Consider the following 18,320-nt stretch of genomic DNA (forward strand, 5'->3'; position numbering starts at 1 on the left):
AGTACCAGTCCCTGGGGCAAAGAGGTACTGCAGTGCCCCACCTTCACCCTTGGAGTAGTTCAACCCACAGCAAAGGTCCACACCAGGAATTGTCTGCAGATCCACCCCTGGATACTAACTGGGCTTCATTCCACTGCAGCAGGACTCTGTCACCTGCTGTCCAAGGCAAGGGGCAGCACAGCCTGTGGTGTAACAGCATGTAAAACATGTCCACAGAAACCCCCAGCAGGGAGGTCAGGGAGCCCTGTGGATACAGCACTGGCACAGCCCTTCCTGCCTCACCAGACTCAGGAAAACAAACCCTTGTGCTGAAAGTGAAGAGCAGGTGGGTCACTGTGCTGTGGGCTCCATAACTGTGGAACACCACTTCCTGTTCCTCAGGGGCTCCATAACTGTGGAACACCACTTCCTGTTCCTCAGGGTTTAGGGATCTGAAGCCTGGAAGCAGCCCTGTGCTGACAGACCCTGGAGTGCAGCCTCCACAGCACACCCACAGTCCAGCTGATGGGAAAGGAACTGAAACCCCTTGGTTTCACAGGCTTCTGTGCCAAAAGGCATTTTTGAGATTCCAAAGTTACCTCTCGTGGCTTCACCTGAGCAGAGTCTGGTCCAAAGGGCTTGAGAGAAGTTGCACCCACTTGTCTGACCCTGCAGGTACAGCCTGAAGGTCTGGCCGTGCCAGGGGAGTGACTGGTGGCTCCAGCTTCACACACATCACATTTACAGCTTTAGAAAGGAAAGGCTAATAATGTACAGTTTTATTCCACTTAAAACCATGGAAATACCAGCTCAAAACTTTCCATGCAGCAGATGTAAAACACCTACTGTTAAAAAGCTTCTGGGGTGGGCTTTGGTGTTTGGGTTTTTTTCATTCACTAGTGGGTGTATCTGACTGCTTGATCCTCTTAGGAGAGTCAGTGCCACTTTCTCCCAGCTTCCTTTTAGCACAGTCCACACATGAAGTTCCTGGGGAGGGAGAAGGAAAAAAACCCCAAATTGTTGCTACATACATGTGCTTGGTGTAATTTTTACTACAAGCACCAGATACAAAGGTAAACACAGTCCTGGTCCCGTGAGGTTCTTGGGTTTGGATTCTGAATTATATATAACACTAACCCTGCTGAAAGTCTATTTTACTTGGTCTGTATTCCAAATTACAAGTAAACAGGAGCTAAAATTACCTATAAGGAGCTTTATGCTAAGAGGAACTGGAATAAATTGTGCTCAAGTTTTTGGTTTCTCCTTTACTGATGCCTAATTTTACTTTATTGAAAATGGGATTCGTGAACTCAGTTGCAAGACAAGTAAGCCTAAGATCCAGTTGGAATTACAAACCTAATCTCTGACTTTACACCTGCCCACAGGTGTCTGGGACCTTGTGTGCTCTGTGGTTGGGAAAGAGTGGGGGGTTCTCCTCCTGCACTAAGACCCTCCTGCACAGTAATGGAATACTACTTTTATACACTTCTGATGTTCCCTGCAGCAGCACAGAGCTCTCAGGAGTGGGATCTTTCTACGTTGTTTCAAAGGGAAGTTTTGCTATTTTACACCATAAACTGGAATGTATTATTGCTCAGCTTATTCTGTGAAGTATCACAAAGTCCCTGAACAGCTTAGCTGAAAATTCACCTTCAGTACCACACGCTTGAGATTCACTCTTCCAGACCTCCTTAAGGCAGGCTTTGGAACAGAAACCTGTGCTTGGAAATCTAAGTCAAACCCTCATGGATATTAGTATTACCTTAGAGTACTCTAGGCAGCATTAATAACTTTTTATATACATTTCCTGGAGCTCTTCCTTTCTATCATTTATCATTTGACTGACAGCTGAAACCCAGCAGTTACCTGCTGATAAGCAGAAAGAAAATCAGAGGGGGAAAAAAGAGAGCGTGCAGCAGACTTTGGGAGGTAAAGTAGAGCAGTGCACAGTAATCATTCAGTTACTTTGGAAACAAGAGATGTATTTTCTCTCTTTGGTAGGATTCTGGAACTTTCTGAGACAGTAAAAATGTTACTTACCCAGCAGGGTTGTGCTGTCCACCCGATCAGCATCTAGAGAAGTGTGAGAGAGCAGCAGCACAGGTTACCATGCAGAAAGCTTTTATAATTTAGGCACCATCCCAAAACAGCAAGGTTGTGTTTAGAATCCCCAAATGGTTTTTGGTTGGGAGAGACCTTGTAACTGAGATCACAAGGCTTTCAAGTCTGAGTAAGGTCCCTCTTCTCACGTCTGATGCCAATCAGGAATTCCCAAGGAAAAGGGGAGCATTTTGCAGTCATTTCCATTTAGACCTTAAGCAAACCTGTCTTCCTCCCTGGCTGCTCTGCAATAAATTGGATTCTCCAGACTGAACAGGCTCTAGGTACTGCTCAGACTATGAAAAGTACATCCATCAACAGCAGCAGGCTGAGTTCAGTGTCTGGAACTGCACACCAACTTACTTTTAGTTGTCTACACTGCAGATAAACGTCCTGAAACCTCCATGCTGTGCTAAATATTTTTTTATAGCCTCCATGGAAAGAAAAACATAATGCAGTCTAACTGGAATATTCATCAGGTCACAAAAAGCAGGCTATAATCTGGCCATGCACCTGCAGTTTTCTTTCAGGGGGAGCAAGGGGAAGGTTCCTGCTCTGCACCACTTGGAGTAATTTTAGACAAAACAGTTTCACTGAGTTGATAAATAAAAGAGCTGTCAAATAGTAATTTAGGTCATTTAGTTATTTTCCTCAGTTCTCAGGATAAACCATAGCAGACCAGTCCTTGTTTGGAAAACATGAAAGGAATCTCTTTCCTGTGACAGAGTTGTTTCTCCCCATTAGCCCTGACTGTGATAAGCCCAACGTTTATTGGAGGCACAGATTTAATTTCCCATTCTGTGCTTGATCAGATACTGTGGCTCAACTGGGTTATCCCACCAGGTAATTCCTTCAATTCCTTCAGTCTCCTGACACGTCAGATTTCAGATAACATAACACTCAGTAGGCTGGAATAGTTCACGCCAAAAAAATCCGCAAAGTGAACATCTTTACCAAATGCTAACAAAAAGGCAAATTCAGAATTCAAGATTAGAGTTGCAAGAATCCACAGACCTCCAAAATCCACAGATTCCCAAAAAACAGATCTGGTCACAGTTTGGCCACGTGTTCCAAGCCTGCATGTCCCTCAGGAGCCAAGGAGCTGCACACGAGGTCAGCACCTCGTGCAGGGCTCACACAGGGCACTGCTGGGCACCTGTTCAACCCAGCCTGTGCTGGGGAGGAGGCCACGTGCCCTGGATTTTCCTTACCTGGGCTCCTCTGCTTGCAGATCTGAGCAGTGAGGTCCTGGACGTACTCTGGGAATTGCTGGAAGCAGTCCCCGTAGGACACCACCTTTATCCCGTGCAGCAGCATGTCTGCCTGCAGCTTAAAAAAGTGGTCTTCGTTTTCTTTAAGCACCAACATGTAATGCTCTAAATCCACTTTGTTCTTCACTGTGTAAAGAAAAAGGGCTTGGAATATCTGGTCACGCAGAGTCTCCCCACAGCCCAAAAACAGGAAGGACTTGGTCCGGTACAAGTTCTGAAGAACTTCCTGTGAAGGGACAGAAACAAACAAAAGCCACATTTACTTCAGCAGGCAAAGCCAAGGTCAGGACTGCTAAAATAAGGCAGGCTGAAAAGGAGCAGCAGAGCAGAACCTTCACTAGGGAGCTGAAAGAAGCAAATGTTTTAGGGCCAGGCCAAACTGACATTTTGTAACTATTGTTTCTACCAAAAAAGAAAAAAAATCCAAGTTATACAAATACATGGGGGTTAGAACTAGGTGACCTCTAAGGTCCCTCCCAACCCAGGCCATTCTGTGAAGTTTAAACAGACACATAAGTGTTGCCAGCAAGGGAAATTAAACTGGAAGAATTGTGATGACAGAATACTGGGCTCCCGTTAGGTCAGTCTGTAAATAAGGAGAATTAATATTCTTGACCGAATGTTTGAGTTCCTAAACCAGCTAAGATACGACATTCAGTCAAGGATCCAGAGCTGGTAACAGCTTAAGCCCCTAAATCATGAATCCAAGCAATCATACGGTGATGAATCCTTGTCCTGGTGTCCAGTATTTTGGGGCTCCTGTTCTTTCCTGAGACAAATACAAAGAACTCCAGCTGAGGGGTTTGACTGTGATTTACCAGGAGTATATGAGGGCACTGCCCTGGCAACACAGCTGCCTTTCTGAATAATTCTGAATCATTTCTCTGGGCCCCAAGTATTTCGTTTATATGACCCCACACAGCCCCAGCCTTAGGTAACATGTCTGCAGTGATTACGATAAAACAGTTCGGCAAAACATGGTAACAAATGTAAAGATCACACAAACCATGACTTCAGGATCCTGAGTAACATCCTTATACCCCGAGGGGTCGAGCACCATTCCACAGGGATCTGTGTATAAGCCATGAATGTGAAGAACTCCATATTTTACGTGGCCTCTGGCCCACTGAAGAACCTGAAGCAAATCACACAGTTATAATGGACCACAATCACCAGGATCCTGGAAATCTAAGCAGCTGGACTGACTTATAAACCACTTAAAGCAGCAATAACTCCTTTTGCACTTCCCTGCAGCAAGAGATTGTAATTGCTAATCACACAGCTCACTTGAAATCATAACAAAGAGGTGACAGCTGATCCTGCAGCTGCCTCTGCCTTTTGGGGCTAAACAAGCATTCAACCAAGCAGCAAATTCCAGCAGCACTGACAGGAAAGGTAGGAACAGCACAATTTCACCAGCCAGGTGAAATCCTGCTTGGGATTTTAACAATGACTTCACAGACGTTAAATAAATCTGTGGGTTTTTCACAGTGAATGTGGGGAACTGGTCAATAAATGGGTCACTGAAATTCTCCTTGGTGACTGTTACCAGATTACTCAGAATAAAGAGACACATAAAAGAAATGTCTGGGCATCTGCTGCAGCTTATAGACATGCTCTACCAATTAACAAGCTTTAGTCTTGACACTGTTTAAACAGGAAAACATTTTTCAATGAAGCTTTCGAGCTGCCTTGTCTTATATTAAATCTACTAATTTTACTGCTCTCATCATACCTTATCCCTGTCTTTAAGGTCTAAAGATTCCATAGGTTTGCCCTGTTGCTGGCCAAATATCTCGAGCAAATTATCATAGTTTGTGGTCAGAACCATTGTGCCTCTCTCCATGAGCCTCAGGATGGACTGCAGGACCACAGGGTTCTGGATGTGCTGCTCCAAGTTATCAAACACCTCCATCAAGCAATCCTGGAAGAAGTTGGGCTTCGTGTCCCCGGTACGCTGAGGAGAGAGCAGAGGAACACTTCATCAGCTCCATGATCCCTGCCTCCCACAGGAACCCACTTCACCTGGAGACTTAATGCCAGAGCACGGAGGGCTTGCACAGCACACCGAGCAAAACCACCCAAAATAAATCCCAATTCATTTTCCAGTGGTGCCTCCACTCAGTGTAGCTCCAAACATTAGGCTGGGTTTCTCAAGAGAGCTTGTAATACAGGTACAAGAAAACAGCACTAAAATTACCATTCCCTGGATTCAGAGTCTGGGATATACTACTGAAGGTGGCAATTTCTTTTTTTCTGTTTTTCCCTTCCTGGCTGAGAAAACTGTTATTAATGATTAAATCTACCATAAACACAGACAGAGTCCCCTCAACAGTGGGGTAATTATTATACTGGGACTGTAGAGAGGCTGCCCACATGTTGCAAAACATTCCCCACAGCCTACACTTGGGGCTATGTCTGTCACCCTGAATATTTCAGCTAAAAGGAAGACTTGGCAAAGGGCTTAACAGAGTCTGAGAACCTCTGGAAACTCAGTGGATGGTTGAGAACCTGGGCATGTAGGGACTGTCCTTAGGGAAGTGATTCACTCTGTGTGGCCAAGGCCATCAGTAGGGTCAGGGCCCACCTGTATTTTCAGGGTCCTCCTAGTTTTTTCCACAGAGCTGCAAATTCCCCTTTCATTTCCCAGAAGTGAATCACAGCGAATATTTAACAGCCAGGACTCCTGCTTGCATTAATTCTGATGAAAGCTGACTCACACTAAAACCCAGGGATGCTTTAGGCTCTCCAAAACATACGGTGTGTTATGTGATTGCCCACAAAGTGGCCATTTGCACCAGAAAAAAGGTCAAGCTTTGGAAACAGGTTTTTGTTGGTAACCGAATAAAAGCACAGAGTAGTTTTAGAAACGAGCAGAGGTCACAGACACGCTCACCGGTGACATCTTCCTGATGAGGTCGTGGGCAACCACGAGCAGGTCCCTCTCCTTGGTGACCTTCTTGCGGAATTCCGCCACGTCCCCGGGGTGCAGCACCTCCAGCTGCTCGGCTGCTCCCAGCACGGCCTCGATGCAGCTCCTCCAGGAGCACAGGGCCGGGATCCCCGGGGCCACCGCGGCGCTCACGCCCGTCCCGAGCACCACCAGCAGCTCCCGCGGCTGCTTCCGCACCAGGCTCTTCAGGAACTTCCTGGGAAACGGGAAACAAAAATTCCCTGTGCACAGCGCATTTCCCACCCATCCTGAAGGCACAATGCTTCAAAGAAATTATTTTTTTCCGTTATTTTTTTCCCGGGAAGCAGCAGTATCTTCATTCTCGTTTGTGCTCAGTGCAGGATATGTGAACACAGCAGTCATGCTGGTTCAGATCAAGGGTCCATCCAACCCACTGCTCAGATGTTACTACCCACAGATCCCTCTCAGAGGTGAATCTGTGCTGTGTCCACACTCCCTGCACAAATCAGCACAGGGAACTGTCAGGACAATCCTTGATTACTCAGCAGAGAAGTGAAAATGCTTTTAAACCATACAGCGAAATCACTTCTGTACAAACAGGGATTTCAGTAACACAGAATCTCAAAACACCCCTGACTTTCCAACTACCTTTACAGATCTTTCAATTCCTGGTGACATGGATGTTTAGCACCTCTTGTTTCACAAGCACCTGAAACTAACTCAAACTACAGTGTTTAACTTGAAATGGCCTCAGGCAAAGCAATAAATAAATGTAGACAGGGTTGCCAGCTCCTGCCTACAAAGAAAATGCATCTGATGACCCCCCATCCCTGCCTGCTACATTCAGCCCAAATTGTTTCCTCTCAGGAAGTTCATTATTCATTCCTCACAAACGGCTTAACTGAGCATGAAGCACTTGGTCCGTGGAGAAACTAGTTACTGGAATCACTTCAAGTTTTCATGCATGATGTTCTTGTATCCAGTATTCAGTAGTTTATGCCCCCTGTGGTTTCAGATTGTCATTGAGACACTCAAATAAATACATATATGTGTGTACATAGACACACAGACACATAAACATAACCTTTCCAACACAAGTTACCTGGATTTCTGCTCACTTCTAATTGTGGCTCGTTCTGGTGAATCCATCTCTGAGCCCTGAATAAAACAAAAACCTTTATTAATTACAGTAGAAATTCTCAAATTCAATAAAAGCATCATCTCACCACAGGCGAGATACTGTCAAATGTTGTCAATACCAACATTTCAGACCTCGCTGTTTCCCTTTAGCTCCCGGAGCTGGTTCCTGGAAGCAGGAGCTGTACAAGGATGCGGGAGCAACAACCGCCCACCCCTCAGGGCTGAAGAGCCGCAAGTGAGAAGGGGTCAAACCTCCCCGCGGTCGGAGCACCGGGAACTGCTCTGGAACATCCCCTGGCACTGCCCAAGGGCGGGGGCAGCTGCTCGCCCCCCAGGTTCCGTCGTGGCACGGTGGGAGCCGCAGTGATGCGGGAACGCCGGACAGCCGCGATGGGAGCCGGGTCCTGGCTCCGAACACACGGCGGGGACATCCAAACACCTCCGAATTTCACCTTTTGCTGCTGCTCAGGGCAATAAGTCTCATTTAAGGATCTATCTATGAAACAAGAAGACTGAAGCTCCGAGCCAAAGGTTTAACGGGACGAGTGTTTCCAGGGAGTTCCACGTCCGAAAAACGCCCCGAGCGCTCCAACCCCAGGGCAGCCGCGGGCAAAGGGATGCTCCGGACCCGCCCGCCGCTTCCCCCCGGGAAAAGCCAGGCCGGGAGCAGGAGGCTGGGCAGGACAGCCGCTCCTGCCGATCCCGGGAATGACCCGGAGGGATTCCCAGCCTTGCCCGGCGCCCGGGAAACAGCCGCACTGCCGGCGCGTTCCGGCAGCTCCAAAGGCAGGGCTTGCTGACGGGGTTTGCTTAAAACCGGCCCCAAACCCGCGGCCCGGGGGCGGGCGGGGGGACACGGACACGTCTGAGCCCCGGGGACGGAGATGGGAACGGCCTCGGCTCCCGGGAAACGCTTAAAAACCCTTAAATCCCCTGCCAGGCCAACCCCCAGCCCCGCGGGGTGTGACACACGCCCGGGCCCGGCGGCAGCAGGAGGGACCCCGCGGGACAGCGGGGTCGGTGCAAGGGAACGGGGAGGCGACGGGAGCCTTAGGGAGGAGAGGGACGGGGGCGAGAGGAACGCAGAGCTAAATCCAGAAGGAAGAAGGAGCGGGAGGAGGCGGCAGCGTTACCTTCCGCAGCTCTACCGGCGAGGCGGGGCTGGCGGCGGCCGCAGCATCCTGGGCGCGGTGCGGGGACAGCGGGTGGCACAGCGCGGGTCACTGGGCACGGCTCACCTGGGCACGGCTCACCTGGGCACCGCTCACCTGGGCACGGCCCACCTGGGCACGGCCCACCTGGGCACGGCTCACCTGGGCACGGCACAGCGCGGCTCACCTGGGCGCGGCTCACCTGGGCACGGCTCACCTGGGCACGGCTCACCTGGGCACGGCCACCGGGGCAGGGACAGGGGGCAGCTCGGCTCGGCGCATCCCACCGCCGACAGCCACAGCCTCCTCCCCTCCCCTCTCTCTCTCTTTTTTTTTTTTTTGGCTCCTGATCTCTTAAAGCCAAAGCCTACAGCTCCCGAGTCCCCCCAGCGTGGTTTGTTCTGGCGCTCGGTGGACAGCCCGACTCGCTCTTTGCAGCTCTGCGCACGAAATCCTGGCGGTCGGAGGAGGAAAAAAGGCTAGGATTGTGCCAAGGCAGGCTGTTCCAGACCTGTACCCCCAAAATTCCAGTCGTAAAACTTGCGTTGGAAATGAATCATTCTCGGGTTTAATGTGGTAATTGGAGTTTTCAGGGCTACATATGGAAGCAATTCTTCCCTGTGAGGGTGGGGAGGCCCTGGCACAGGTTGCCCAGAGAAGCTGTGGCTGCCCCAGCCCTGGAAGTGCCCAAGCCAGGTTGGACGGGGCTTGGAGCAACCTGGGCTGGTGGAAGGTGTCCCTGCCCATGGCAGGGGGGAAACAAGATAATTTTTAAGGTCTCTTCGACATGAAACCATTCTGTGGTTCTATAATTCTACTCATGGTACCATTTCACAGACTTTTAAAGACCTGAAGCACTTCTTGGCATAAACTCCCCAAACACAGGCATTAAAACATTTCCTTTGTTTCTGCAGTCATTCACTTCCATTGTTTTCAGGTACAGTTGGGACTCACAGGTTTTGCATGCTGATATGACAGACCTGACCCTTCTGGTTTGTTCATTAAAAGGCAGTGTGGATGGATATTGTGGTATAGTAAGGATATCCTTACTCTGGTAAGGATACCCAGTTTTTACTTCATATCCAGTGTTTTGGCAAAAACACACTGAAATCACCGACTTTTAATTGGTGTAAGAACACCGTGTCCTTGTGAGCTGTCTGTAATAGTCCCTAAACATCACTCCTCACCTTCTCACTTTCCTTATATCACTGTACTCCAGCCCCTAGAAAGGCTTAGCAAATATTTGGAGAATCATATTCCTAGTGACAAGGAAGGTAGGATCAGGGAGAACAGGAAGGGAGAAGGAAGAATGTAACCAATGTCACCTGAAAACTGAGGTGTGATGGAGCTGGGGAAGCTCTGCAGAGCCTCTGGCTCTTTGCCCTTCACCCTTCCCTGCTGCCAGTCAAGGCAGCAAGGAATTTTAGCATGCTGATATTGAGAGTTCAATAAACCTGAAGGGTAAAGACTGTGGTTTAAAAGAACCAGGTGATATTCTTCTCCCTAAACCCCAGAAACAGTGTATGAAATCCAGCTTGGAATGCTATTTGACACTGCATTGTAATGACTTTGGAATGTATTACTAAAGAATTTGTTGAGTGTCTTAGAATATTTTGTCAGCTGTAGATAGCAGTTAAAAGACTTGCTAAATATTTGCCTGAGCTTGAGCCTCAAGGTCAGGCCCATCCTGTAGATCTACAGTGCCTAATATTCTTCTTTGGTTCACATTCATTAAAAAATAACGTGAGAGGAAATTTTTGTGAAGAAATTTGAAAAGCACTTTGAAAGCACTTCCATTTTTCAGTCTGAATCAATTAATCTGAGAAATGTTATTATCTTTTCCTATAAGTTTTTCTCCTTTTATATCCTTAACCTATTATTTTAAAACCCCAACAGTACTCACAACAATAATACATTACATAAGCTCTGGATTTCCTTGCAAGGAGTTGGGAAAGTCACTAAGGACAAAGAATATCAATACTTCCCAATTAAGCACATTACAAAAGTAACCACACAAAATACCACCAAAGGGAGGTTTAGATACTGTTCCAAATGTACAAGAGGTGACATTATCTGTTGTATTACCATGGTATTATTCTGAAATGTGAACAATTAAATATGACAGTGACAGGCCAGCACCATTAAGAGAAAAATGACAGAAAATTCAGGAGCAGAAGTCACAGTGAGAAGAGGATTTTGGAGTGAGTTGAAACCTGTGAACTTTGAAATAGAAAGGAGTTTCTTTCAAGCAGCAACAAAGAAAGGCAATCGAGGATGTCTGAGAGGCGAAACACACACTTCAGGAAATACCTACAGCAGCTTCCCACTCGATTCAGGCAGAATGGATCCCTGTCTCGTGGTAAATCTGTGTTTATCCAAGTGTACCAAACAACACATTAATTCAGTTGCTTGTTTGGGGCTTTTTTGCAGACTTTGGAGCTATTACTTGAAAGGATGTAGTCAGGCTAAGAAATGCAGCTGGTGGGGTTTGGCTGGGAGAGGCAGTGCATCTGATTGTTCAGCTGTGGTTCCCTGCACTGAGGTGGAATGCTGGTTTGCTTTTGGCATCCTGCTCTTTGAAAAGCTATGATAAGTTAAATACTAGTTCACTTTATGCCAGAACCTGCTGGTTTGAAAGAAAACAAGTAAAACTTGTCACGAAAGCTTACTGAGGTTGCTGAAAAGTATCTTGAAGACACCAACTAACTCGTGTCTTGATTTTTTCCATAGCAGGGAACTGACCTGCCCCTGTTGATTGAGATAAAATTCCTTGCACAGTGGAAGTGCTGGTTACTCCCTGTGAGGGGATTGCTCTTTTCTACTTCAGAGTTGACTGGATCTTACTAGTTTGGCATCTTGGTAAACAGACCAGTTTATAAAATACTTTTAAGAAGGAAGATAGTATCAGAAATGCAAAGTATGTTTCGAAAGCCAGTCAGTTCACTCAGAGTTCACCCCTGATTGAATGTAGAGATTAACTTTAAAAGACAAGTTTTGACTTCCAGCACTATCTGTGTGTCCTGAGGAGTGACAGGATCTGTAAAATAATTCTGGATGTAACTGCAGGTGTATTTTTAAAGCTGCCAAGTGACAAGCACATCTTCAGAGACAGACAGCAACAAGGTCTCCCCACAGTCAAATGTTACCTAACAGAGCGTAATTACAGGCAGTGCTGCCTTCCCTTGCACCTACCCCCTCACATCTGCCTTCTGTTAGCAACACTAAAAGCGTGAGCATTTCAGTACATCACATGTGAAAAAAGTACATATGAAACAGGGTAAATGCTGGGGGAAATGAGCTCTGTTAATGCTGTCTTTCTGACCTTGACTTTGGTTTGAACTTGTTTGTAGCAAAGTCTGAGTATATGAGTTTGCTTTGAAGAACTGAGGAGTGTAACTGGCTGGAATGTCCTTTGATTAAAGAGGTTGTATTTTGCACTTTTCTGACCAAAATAAAAAAAAAAAAGCCAACAAAGGATCTCTGTCACAAGGTCCTTATCTGTTCTGGACAGCAACAACGTGTGCAGCAGTGGGAGAGAGAGGAAAACCATTGCAGAGAGACAGAACTGTAATGGAAAAAAGGAGCAAAACAAAACCAAAGAGAAGACAGCTTTAAAAAAAAATTAAAAAAAAAAAAAAAGAAGAGAGAGAAAAAGGAAAAGGAAACAAAACATTCCAGAGACTGGAAGGAATGGATTTAAACCAAGCATATTACTGTAAAGAATGGGCAGAGAGAAAGCCAGACTGGATGTTGCAAATACTCAGATTTTGCCTGAGTAAGTTGCTGCTGTTAAAAAACATAACTGGGTCAGGGAAATTAACCTTGGGAATATTATTGTAAGACCTTGTTGGTGAAATGGCAAAAAGGTCTTTCTTGGTTGTCAAATATCAAATGCTTGCCAAAATATTTTCATAAATAAAATACGTATAAATGAGGGACAAAAGCAGAGGTGTTAATTGCTGTGTTAGAACAGATCAGATGTGGTATGAAATAATAAAGTTGGGTTTTCCCCTGATGGGTGGGCTTTTATCTTCCAATGGCTACTTCTTTTGTATTTAATAACCTTACAAACACAGCCCTCTGCTTGAATTTGCAGCCATAGCATTCTTTTAACATTGCTGGGAGGGTAAGGTTTGTGCAAGACATACAGACAAAATTCCATCCTGTGTTTTCAGGGCAGGAGACTTTAGAAGCAATTCAAGGACCTTTGTCACCCAAGTGAAGAAAGGAACTGATAACAGGAGAAAAGCTAACCTGCTGTAAATACACAGACACTTGTGATGGTGTGGGGGTGCACACACACACACACTCACCCCCCTCATCCTCAGAAGCTCCTGATATCCCTTGACCAAACCAGGGGAGCCATGAGTCACTCCCTGATCCCACAGGAGCTCTGGCATGGTGGAGGTGGGAACAATCAGAACCATCAACTGCTCAGCCAAGGTGGGAAACCAAGAATAAGCAGTTATCCTCTGTGGCCCCGGTAAACCACTTACCTGAGTAAATAATTGTAATAAACCCCATGGAATCGCTTTGTAAATGTTAAAGTGCTTAATGGCTAAGTGATGCTAAACCCTTTTGCACCTTGATTTTTGCATCTGTATCCTTTACACCCTGACTCCTTTTTCATTCTTGCTTTCCATTTAAATAATTCCAAATTGCTTCTCATTTGATCTTCCTGTGTATGCTGTAGCCTAGTAATAAGGAATAGAGTAAGCCCAGGCTCATTGCCCAGCACAGGCATCTGTTTTGCTCACTCACAGAGCTCTCCCTCTGTTTTACATGCAGACAATTCCATCTGGCTCTCCCCTCTTCTTTCCCTCTCCCATCACCCCAGTCCATGATTCCTTCCCATCTTAGTTACCCTGCACAACACATTTCAGCTTCCCTTTCTTCCCACTGCCTAATTCTGGTCTGTTTGCTCTGTAAATCCCACTCGTGATCACTCTCTCTTTCCCTTCAGTGCAGTTTTAGTTATTTAGTTATTTATCTATCTATCTATCTATCTATCTATCTATCTATCTATCTATCTATCTATCTATCTATCTATCTATCTATCTATCTATCAATCAATCAATCCCAGGTTTTTGCGGGCTGTATTGCCCTTACCTCTTCCTTCCTCCCCCATAATGCACTTTTCTCCTTGGGACACTTAAAACAAATGGTTTCCTTCCTCTTCTGCTGTCACAGCTGTTGAGATGAGATCACACCTAAGACACCTTGAGAGCATAACCTTCCCATGGCAGCACCCCAGCAGACCCTGGGCTGTAGAGTGGGGAGTGCTGGCAAAGGAAAGCAGCTGCCACTGCACCTGACAGCGCCAGGGAACGCTGGGGAGAGCATTTCTGAGTCACCAAGTGAAAATAAACTGCAGTAAATTACTTCTCGATGAGCAGAACTAACAAGCCTGCTCTCCTATACATCGGTGCCTCTCCAGTGGCCGGTTGTGCCAGCGCAGCCTCTGGTCATTCCTAAAGCTGGGTTCGTGCCAAGGGAGAGGCAGCACTCCCGCCTGCCTCCCCTGTGGCAGGGCACTTACCTCAGCTGTGCTGGGCAATCGTGATCCTCTTTGGGATCGCCACGCTTCACCCAAATGTGCCCGGGGGTGCCCGGCAGCTTCAGGAGCCGTTTCAGGAGCTGCTCTGTTCCCTCAGGCTGGAACATCAGGGTGCAGTGAAGCTCCTGGCAGAGATACCGGTGCAGAGCCTCCAGCCCGTCAGGGCTGAGCGGGTTCAGGTGTGTTCCAGGTTTCAGGTGCGGGCACAGAGCTATGGACACGGACCCTGCAGCCCATCAGGGCTGAGCGAGTTCAGGTGTGTTCCAGGTTTCGGATGTGGGCACAGAGCTATGGACACGGACCCTGCAGCCCATCAGGGCTGAGCAGTCTCAGGTGTGCTGCAGGTCTCAGGTGTGCTGCAGGTTTCAGGTGCGGCCCTGCGGCCTCGAGCTGCCCCACAGCACACACCCCCCCCTCACGGCAAGGAGGGGCGCGGGGGTCCCCCCTCGTCACATCCCTGGCACCAGAGGGGGGCAAAACTCAGCCCTTCCCCTGCAGGACGGGCAAGCGGGAGAGCAGTGAGGAGCCGCAGCGTCATTCCCTAACGCAGAAAGGTGCGTTCGGTGGGTGAGTGCCCTGCCCGGGCTGTGCCCAGTGCCCCAGGAGCTGCCCCTCAGCCACCCCCGGGGCTCCATCGCCCCCTCACAGCCCCGTGTCCCTCAGCCGACCCTCCCCGCTCGGGAACCGGGGACCCTGCGGCGCCGGAGCTGCGCCTCACCCCCTCTTCTCCCAGAGATATCCCTGTATTCAGCCCTCTTTTATCCCAAACACCACAAAAAGGAGCCCTCCCCCTTCAGTGGAAGTGGGTTGAGGTGCCCCACAGCTCCTGATGCGGGGTGACTCAAATCAAACCAGGTACCAAATCAAACTAGAACACCACCCGTAAAAAAATAATAATTTAAGTGTCTCCTGGAGTTTTATCTTGTTAACTAAACGCATTTCGAAATCTGACTGGCTTGTCTGTTTCTTCTTTCAGCTCAGAAGTGGTTTTTAAATCCTCCCAGAACCCAGTGCTCCTGCAGGAGGGAATCCAGGACTCGTGTGAGGAGTGCCCAGGGATGTTGTAAGTGAAACAATGCACGCTGGTTCAGCTGCAGATCATTCAGTGCCTCGTGTAGATAAGTCTGTGGAAATAATAACATTAATATTCCATTTATGAGAAAATGGTGTATAATATTGGGAGGGTACCAGGCATGTGCAATACCCCCAGTTTTCAAACACAGTAAAGGAATTAAAAAAAAAAAAAGGGAATATGTGGGCTTAAAGTATTAAAATGTACAATATAAGTGTTTGCCTTAAAGCAAATATCTTTTTCATCTTGGCATTGAATAATGTATCTTGAATGATGTAAGGGGAATCCTGCATTCTATTTTTGTTACCTAAATCCATGCTAATAACCTATTGTACAAAAGTGCAGCAGTATGCAAAAAAATCTAGTCTTTTCCAGGAATGTGATTTGGAGCTTTTTTTCCCCATTGTGCAGAACAAATTCAGGGGTACAAAAGCAAACAGAGAGCTATCTCAGAGGCTGAGGTAGGGTTGCTGTCTGATTGCAGGACAGATGGCACAAGGAGCTCTTGTTTTTACAAAGGAGGATCTCTGAAATGTTGCACAGTGCAAATAGGGACAACAGTATATACAAAAGTGGTTTAACTGGCAGTGCCTGGTGTATCTTAGCAGTTCCTAGAAACTAGAATGGTGTACTCAAGCAGAAACAACTCCTTTTAGAGATGAACCCCGTGCCAAGTGCTTTGTGACTTGCAGGAGGTTTTAAGCAGTGCTTGGCCCGGTGCCCTGCAGCTGATGCCTCTCAGATGGCCTCAAAGAAAGGTAAAACCCATCATGTGTGGTGATGGTAATTGCTTGGAAGATGCACTTTGTATTAGTTTACATGTGTGGCAACTCTACTGTATAACCTACGTATTCCATTCATACCATGTTTATTTTTAGCTGCATAAGGGTGCATTTGTGAATAGTTTATTTCTGTATTGCAAAAGCAATACACCTGGTGTGTATATGTGAGCATGTAAACAGTGTCATGACATACAGCTTAGGTTGGAAGAGGCCTCTGGAGATCATCTGGTCCATCATTCAAAGCAGAACTATGTCAGACTGCTCAGTATCTTGGCAAGGTTTGAACGTGTAAGGGTGCAGAATCCACAGATTCTCTGAGCACCTTTCCCAGGGTTTCCCCCCTCCTGGAAAAAAAGGAAAAAAGTTTTTTTGTTAATAAAAACACCAGAACCCACTTTAACAGCAGTTATTTTATATTGGTAGTTCCTACTATCTGGAAAGAAATCATCATTTGGCTCTTTTATACTTGGGTGGTTTTTGTTTGGTTGGATTTTTTTGTGGTTTTCTTTGTTTGTTTGTTTTTGCATTCAGCAGATGTTGCTACAATGCAGCCAAACAGCAGCAGGCATGTAGTAACAAAAAGCAGAACAGCACTCTCTGATGTTCTTGGCTCTTACCTTCCAAGTGACCCTTGTTAAACTTAGCCCTAAAACACAAAACAACTCACCCCTGAACTACAAGATGTTAAAGACAGTGCAGCAGATTTCAAAGCTGTCTTGTTTGAGTTTATATCTCAGTGTAAGAATATATTTTAAAATATTTTAAAAAATAAAAGGTTTTAAAATGTTTTAAAATAGTTAAAATAGTTAAAAATTTAAAGTATTTAAAAATTGAAAGATAAGGTTTTATGTATATTTAAATAGTCATAAGTTCAGACTAATACCTGAAGGCATGTCTTGAAATAAACTATGTCAGCTACAGAAATTAAGTTTAGTAAGACTGGGTTTCAGTCAGTGCAGTGTTATTTTAGTAAAATTAAATATGAATTTATCTAATAGTGGGCTACTTCCATCAAGATATTGCACTGGATTTACCATTTAATGTCTGTGTAATCAAGCCAGTGTAATACCGTGCCTGCAGGTAAGCTTTTGGAGGTCTGGGGGAGAATGTTAGTGATGTAGGGAACCCCCTGCCATCCTGCTCCACTTCCACTGTTCCACAGCTCTTCTCTTCCAGGCTACATTTACCCCGTGAGGCAAAAGCAATACACACGTGCATGTAAATAAACAAAAGTGCCGTTTGTGTGCAGCACAGACGTGTAAACACTGAGTGAGGTGGGAGCAGAAACGCCCCCGGCTGTTGAGCAGGGAAAGGTTCCACTCCCTGCGTGTCTGTTCAGTGCAGGGGAAGGGCAAGGAAAGAGAACCAAGTGCAGCTGAAAGATTACACTGTCCCCAGCCTGTGTGAGCCCTTAGGGCAGATCTTCCACCAAAATAGGGAAATCAACCCTGGGGAAGACTAAAGAGAGCACAAAGGGTTGCTGCAGTAGTCCTGTGAAATCAGCTTGCTCCATGTCTTTCATTCAGCTCTGCATTAGGGGTTTTCCCCCTACATATTATGTCACTGCAGTCAAAACAATAATAGTTTTAACAGAGGAAGACTGAAAAATTATAGGATCATGTGGTATTAGTCATTTGAAGAATCTAAATCAAAGTCTTCAATGGGATTCAATTGTTTGGAGGGAGTTTTGAAAACAGAATTTGGGTTAAATTTGTCACTATTCCTCATCCTGTTAAGAAATGTTTATTTTTACTTTCACATCTACCCTAAATCTGTACCTGTGCTTCTGGGTTTATCCTAAATGCAGTCACTCAATCCATTTTTAGGGTACCCATTTAAATGGAGCCCTTTCATCACTCAACCAGCAAAGACATTTGAGGAGACTGGTCTAAAGCCATCTGTCTTAACAAAGACCCCTGTAGACTTTAGTGTGTTTGGAATCAGGCTGTAAATCTCACATGCCTGAAGCTGGGAACTGTTCCTTGAGCTGTTTGGTGCAAGGGAGAGGCTGGTGAAGCTGATGCAATACATTCCAGGGAACATTTGGAATTACTTGAGTGATGCAGCATGAAAAACAATGCATATCCTGGTCACAGAGTGACAATGAGCACGGAGTGTTCAGGTACCGAATCTGTGGCTGTAGATCAAGAAAAGGATCTCTCTGGTTTTAAGAATGAACTATCAGTTCTGCAGTAATTTTTTTTTTAAGTTACTACCTGTTCCTGTAGTCCTCTAATGAATTTAGTTCTATGTAAGAATTGAATGCAATCAGGGAAGTTGTTTAAAACAGCAGACAGATAAACACCACAAAAACCTTTTACCTTCCTATCATCTGTTCTAGCATAAGCAATACT

The 18,320-nt window shown here is 46.2% G+C and overlaps 1 protein-coding gene across 5 annotated transcripts; it reads right to left on the reverse strand.

Moving 5' to 3' along the window:
• Positions 1–386: 386 nt before the first annotated feature.
• Positions 387–8,732, reverse strand: FAM118A (family with sequence similarity 118 member A). 5 transcript variants are annotated; one of them, XM_064654050.1, is made up of 9 exons: positions 7,657–8,466; positions 7,367–7,422; positions 6,247–6,499; positions 5,086–5,307; positions 4,357–4,485; positions 3,291–3,576; positions 2,020–2,052; positions 826–966; positions 387–726 (listed from the first exon to the last, which is right to left on the reverse strand). In XM_064654050.1, the coding sequence occupies exons 1-8, from the start codon at positions 7,693–7,695 to the stop codon at positions 869–871; spliced, it is 1,116 nt and encodes a 371-aa protein (XP_064510120.1). In that variant the 5' UTR covers positions 7,696–8,466; the 3' UTR covers positions 387–726; positions 826–868. The 5 variants fall into 5 exon arrangements, with proteins under 5 accessions (XP_064510120.1, XP_064510123.1, XP_064510119.1 ...); XM_064654053.1 differs by lacking the exons at positions 387–726; positions 7,657–8,466 and adding an exon at positions 8,538–8,732 and having other exon boundaries at positions 728–966; XM_064654049.1 differs by lacking the exon at positions 387–726 and having other exon boundaries at positions 728–966; positions 7,657–8,465.
• Positions 8,733–18,320: the final 9,588 nt, after the last annotated feature.

Source organism: Pseudopipra pipra, chromosome 5, assembly GCF_036250125.1.
Source record: "Pseudopipra pipra isolate bDixPip1 chromosome 5, bDixPip1.hap1, whole genome shotgun sequence".
NCBI lineage: Eukaryota > Metazoa > Chordata > Aves > Passeriformes > Pipridae > Pseudopipra > Pseudopipra pipra.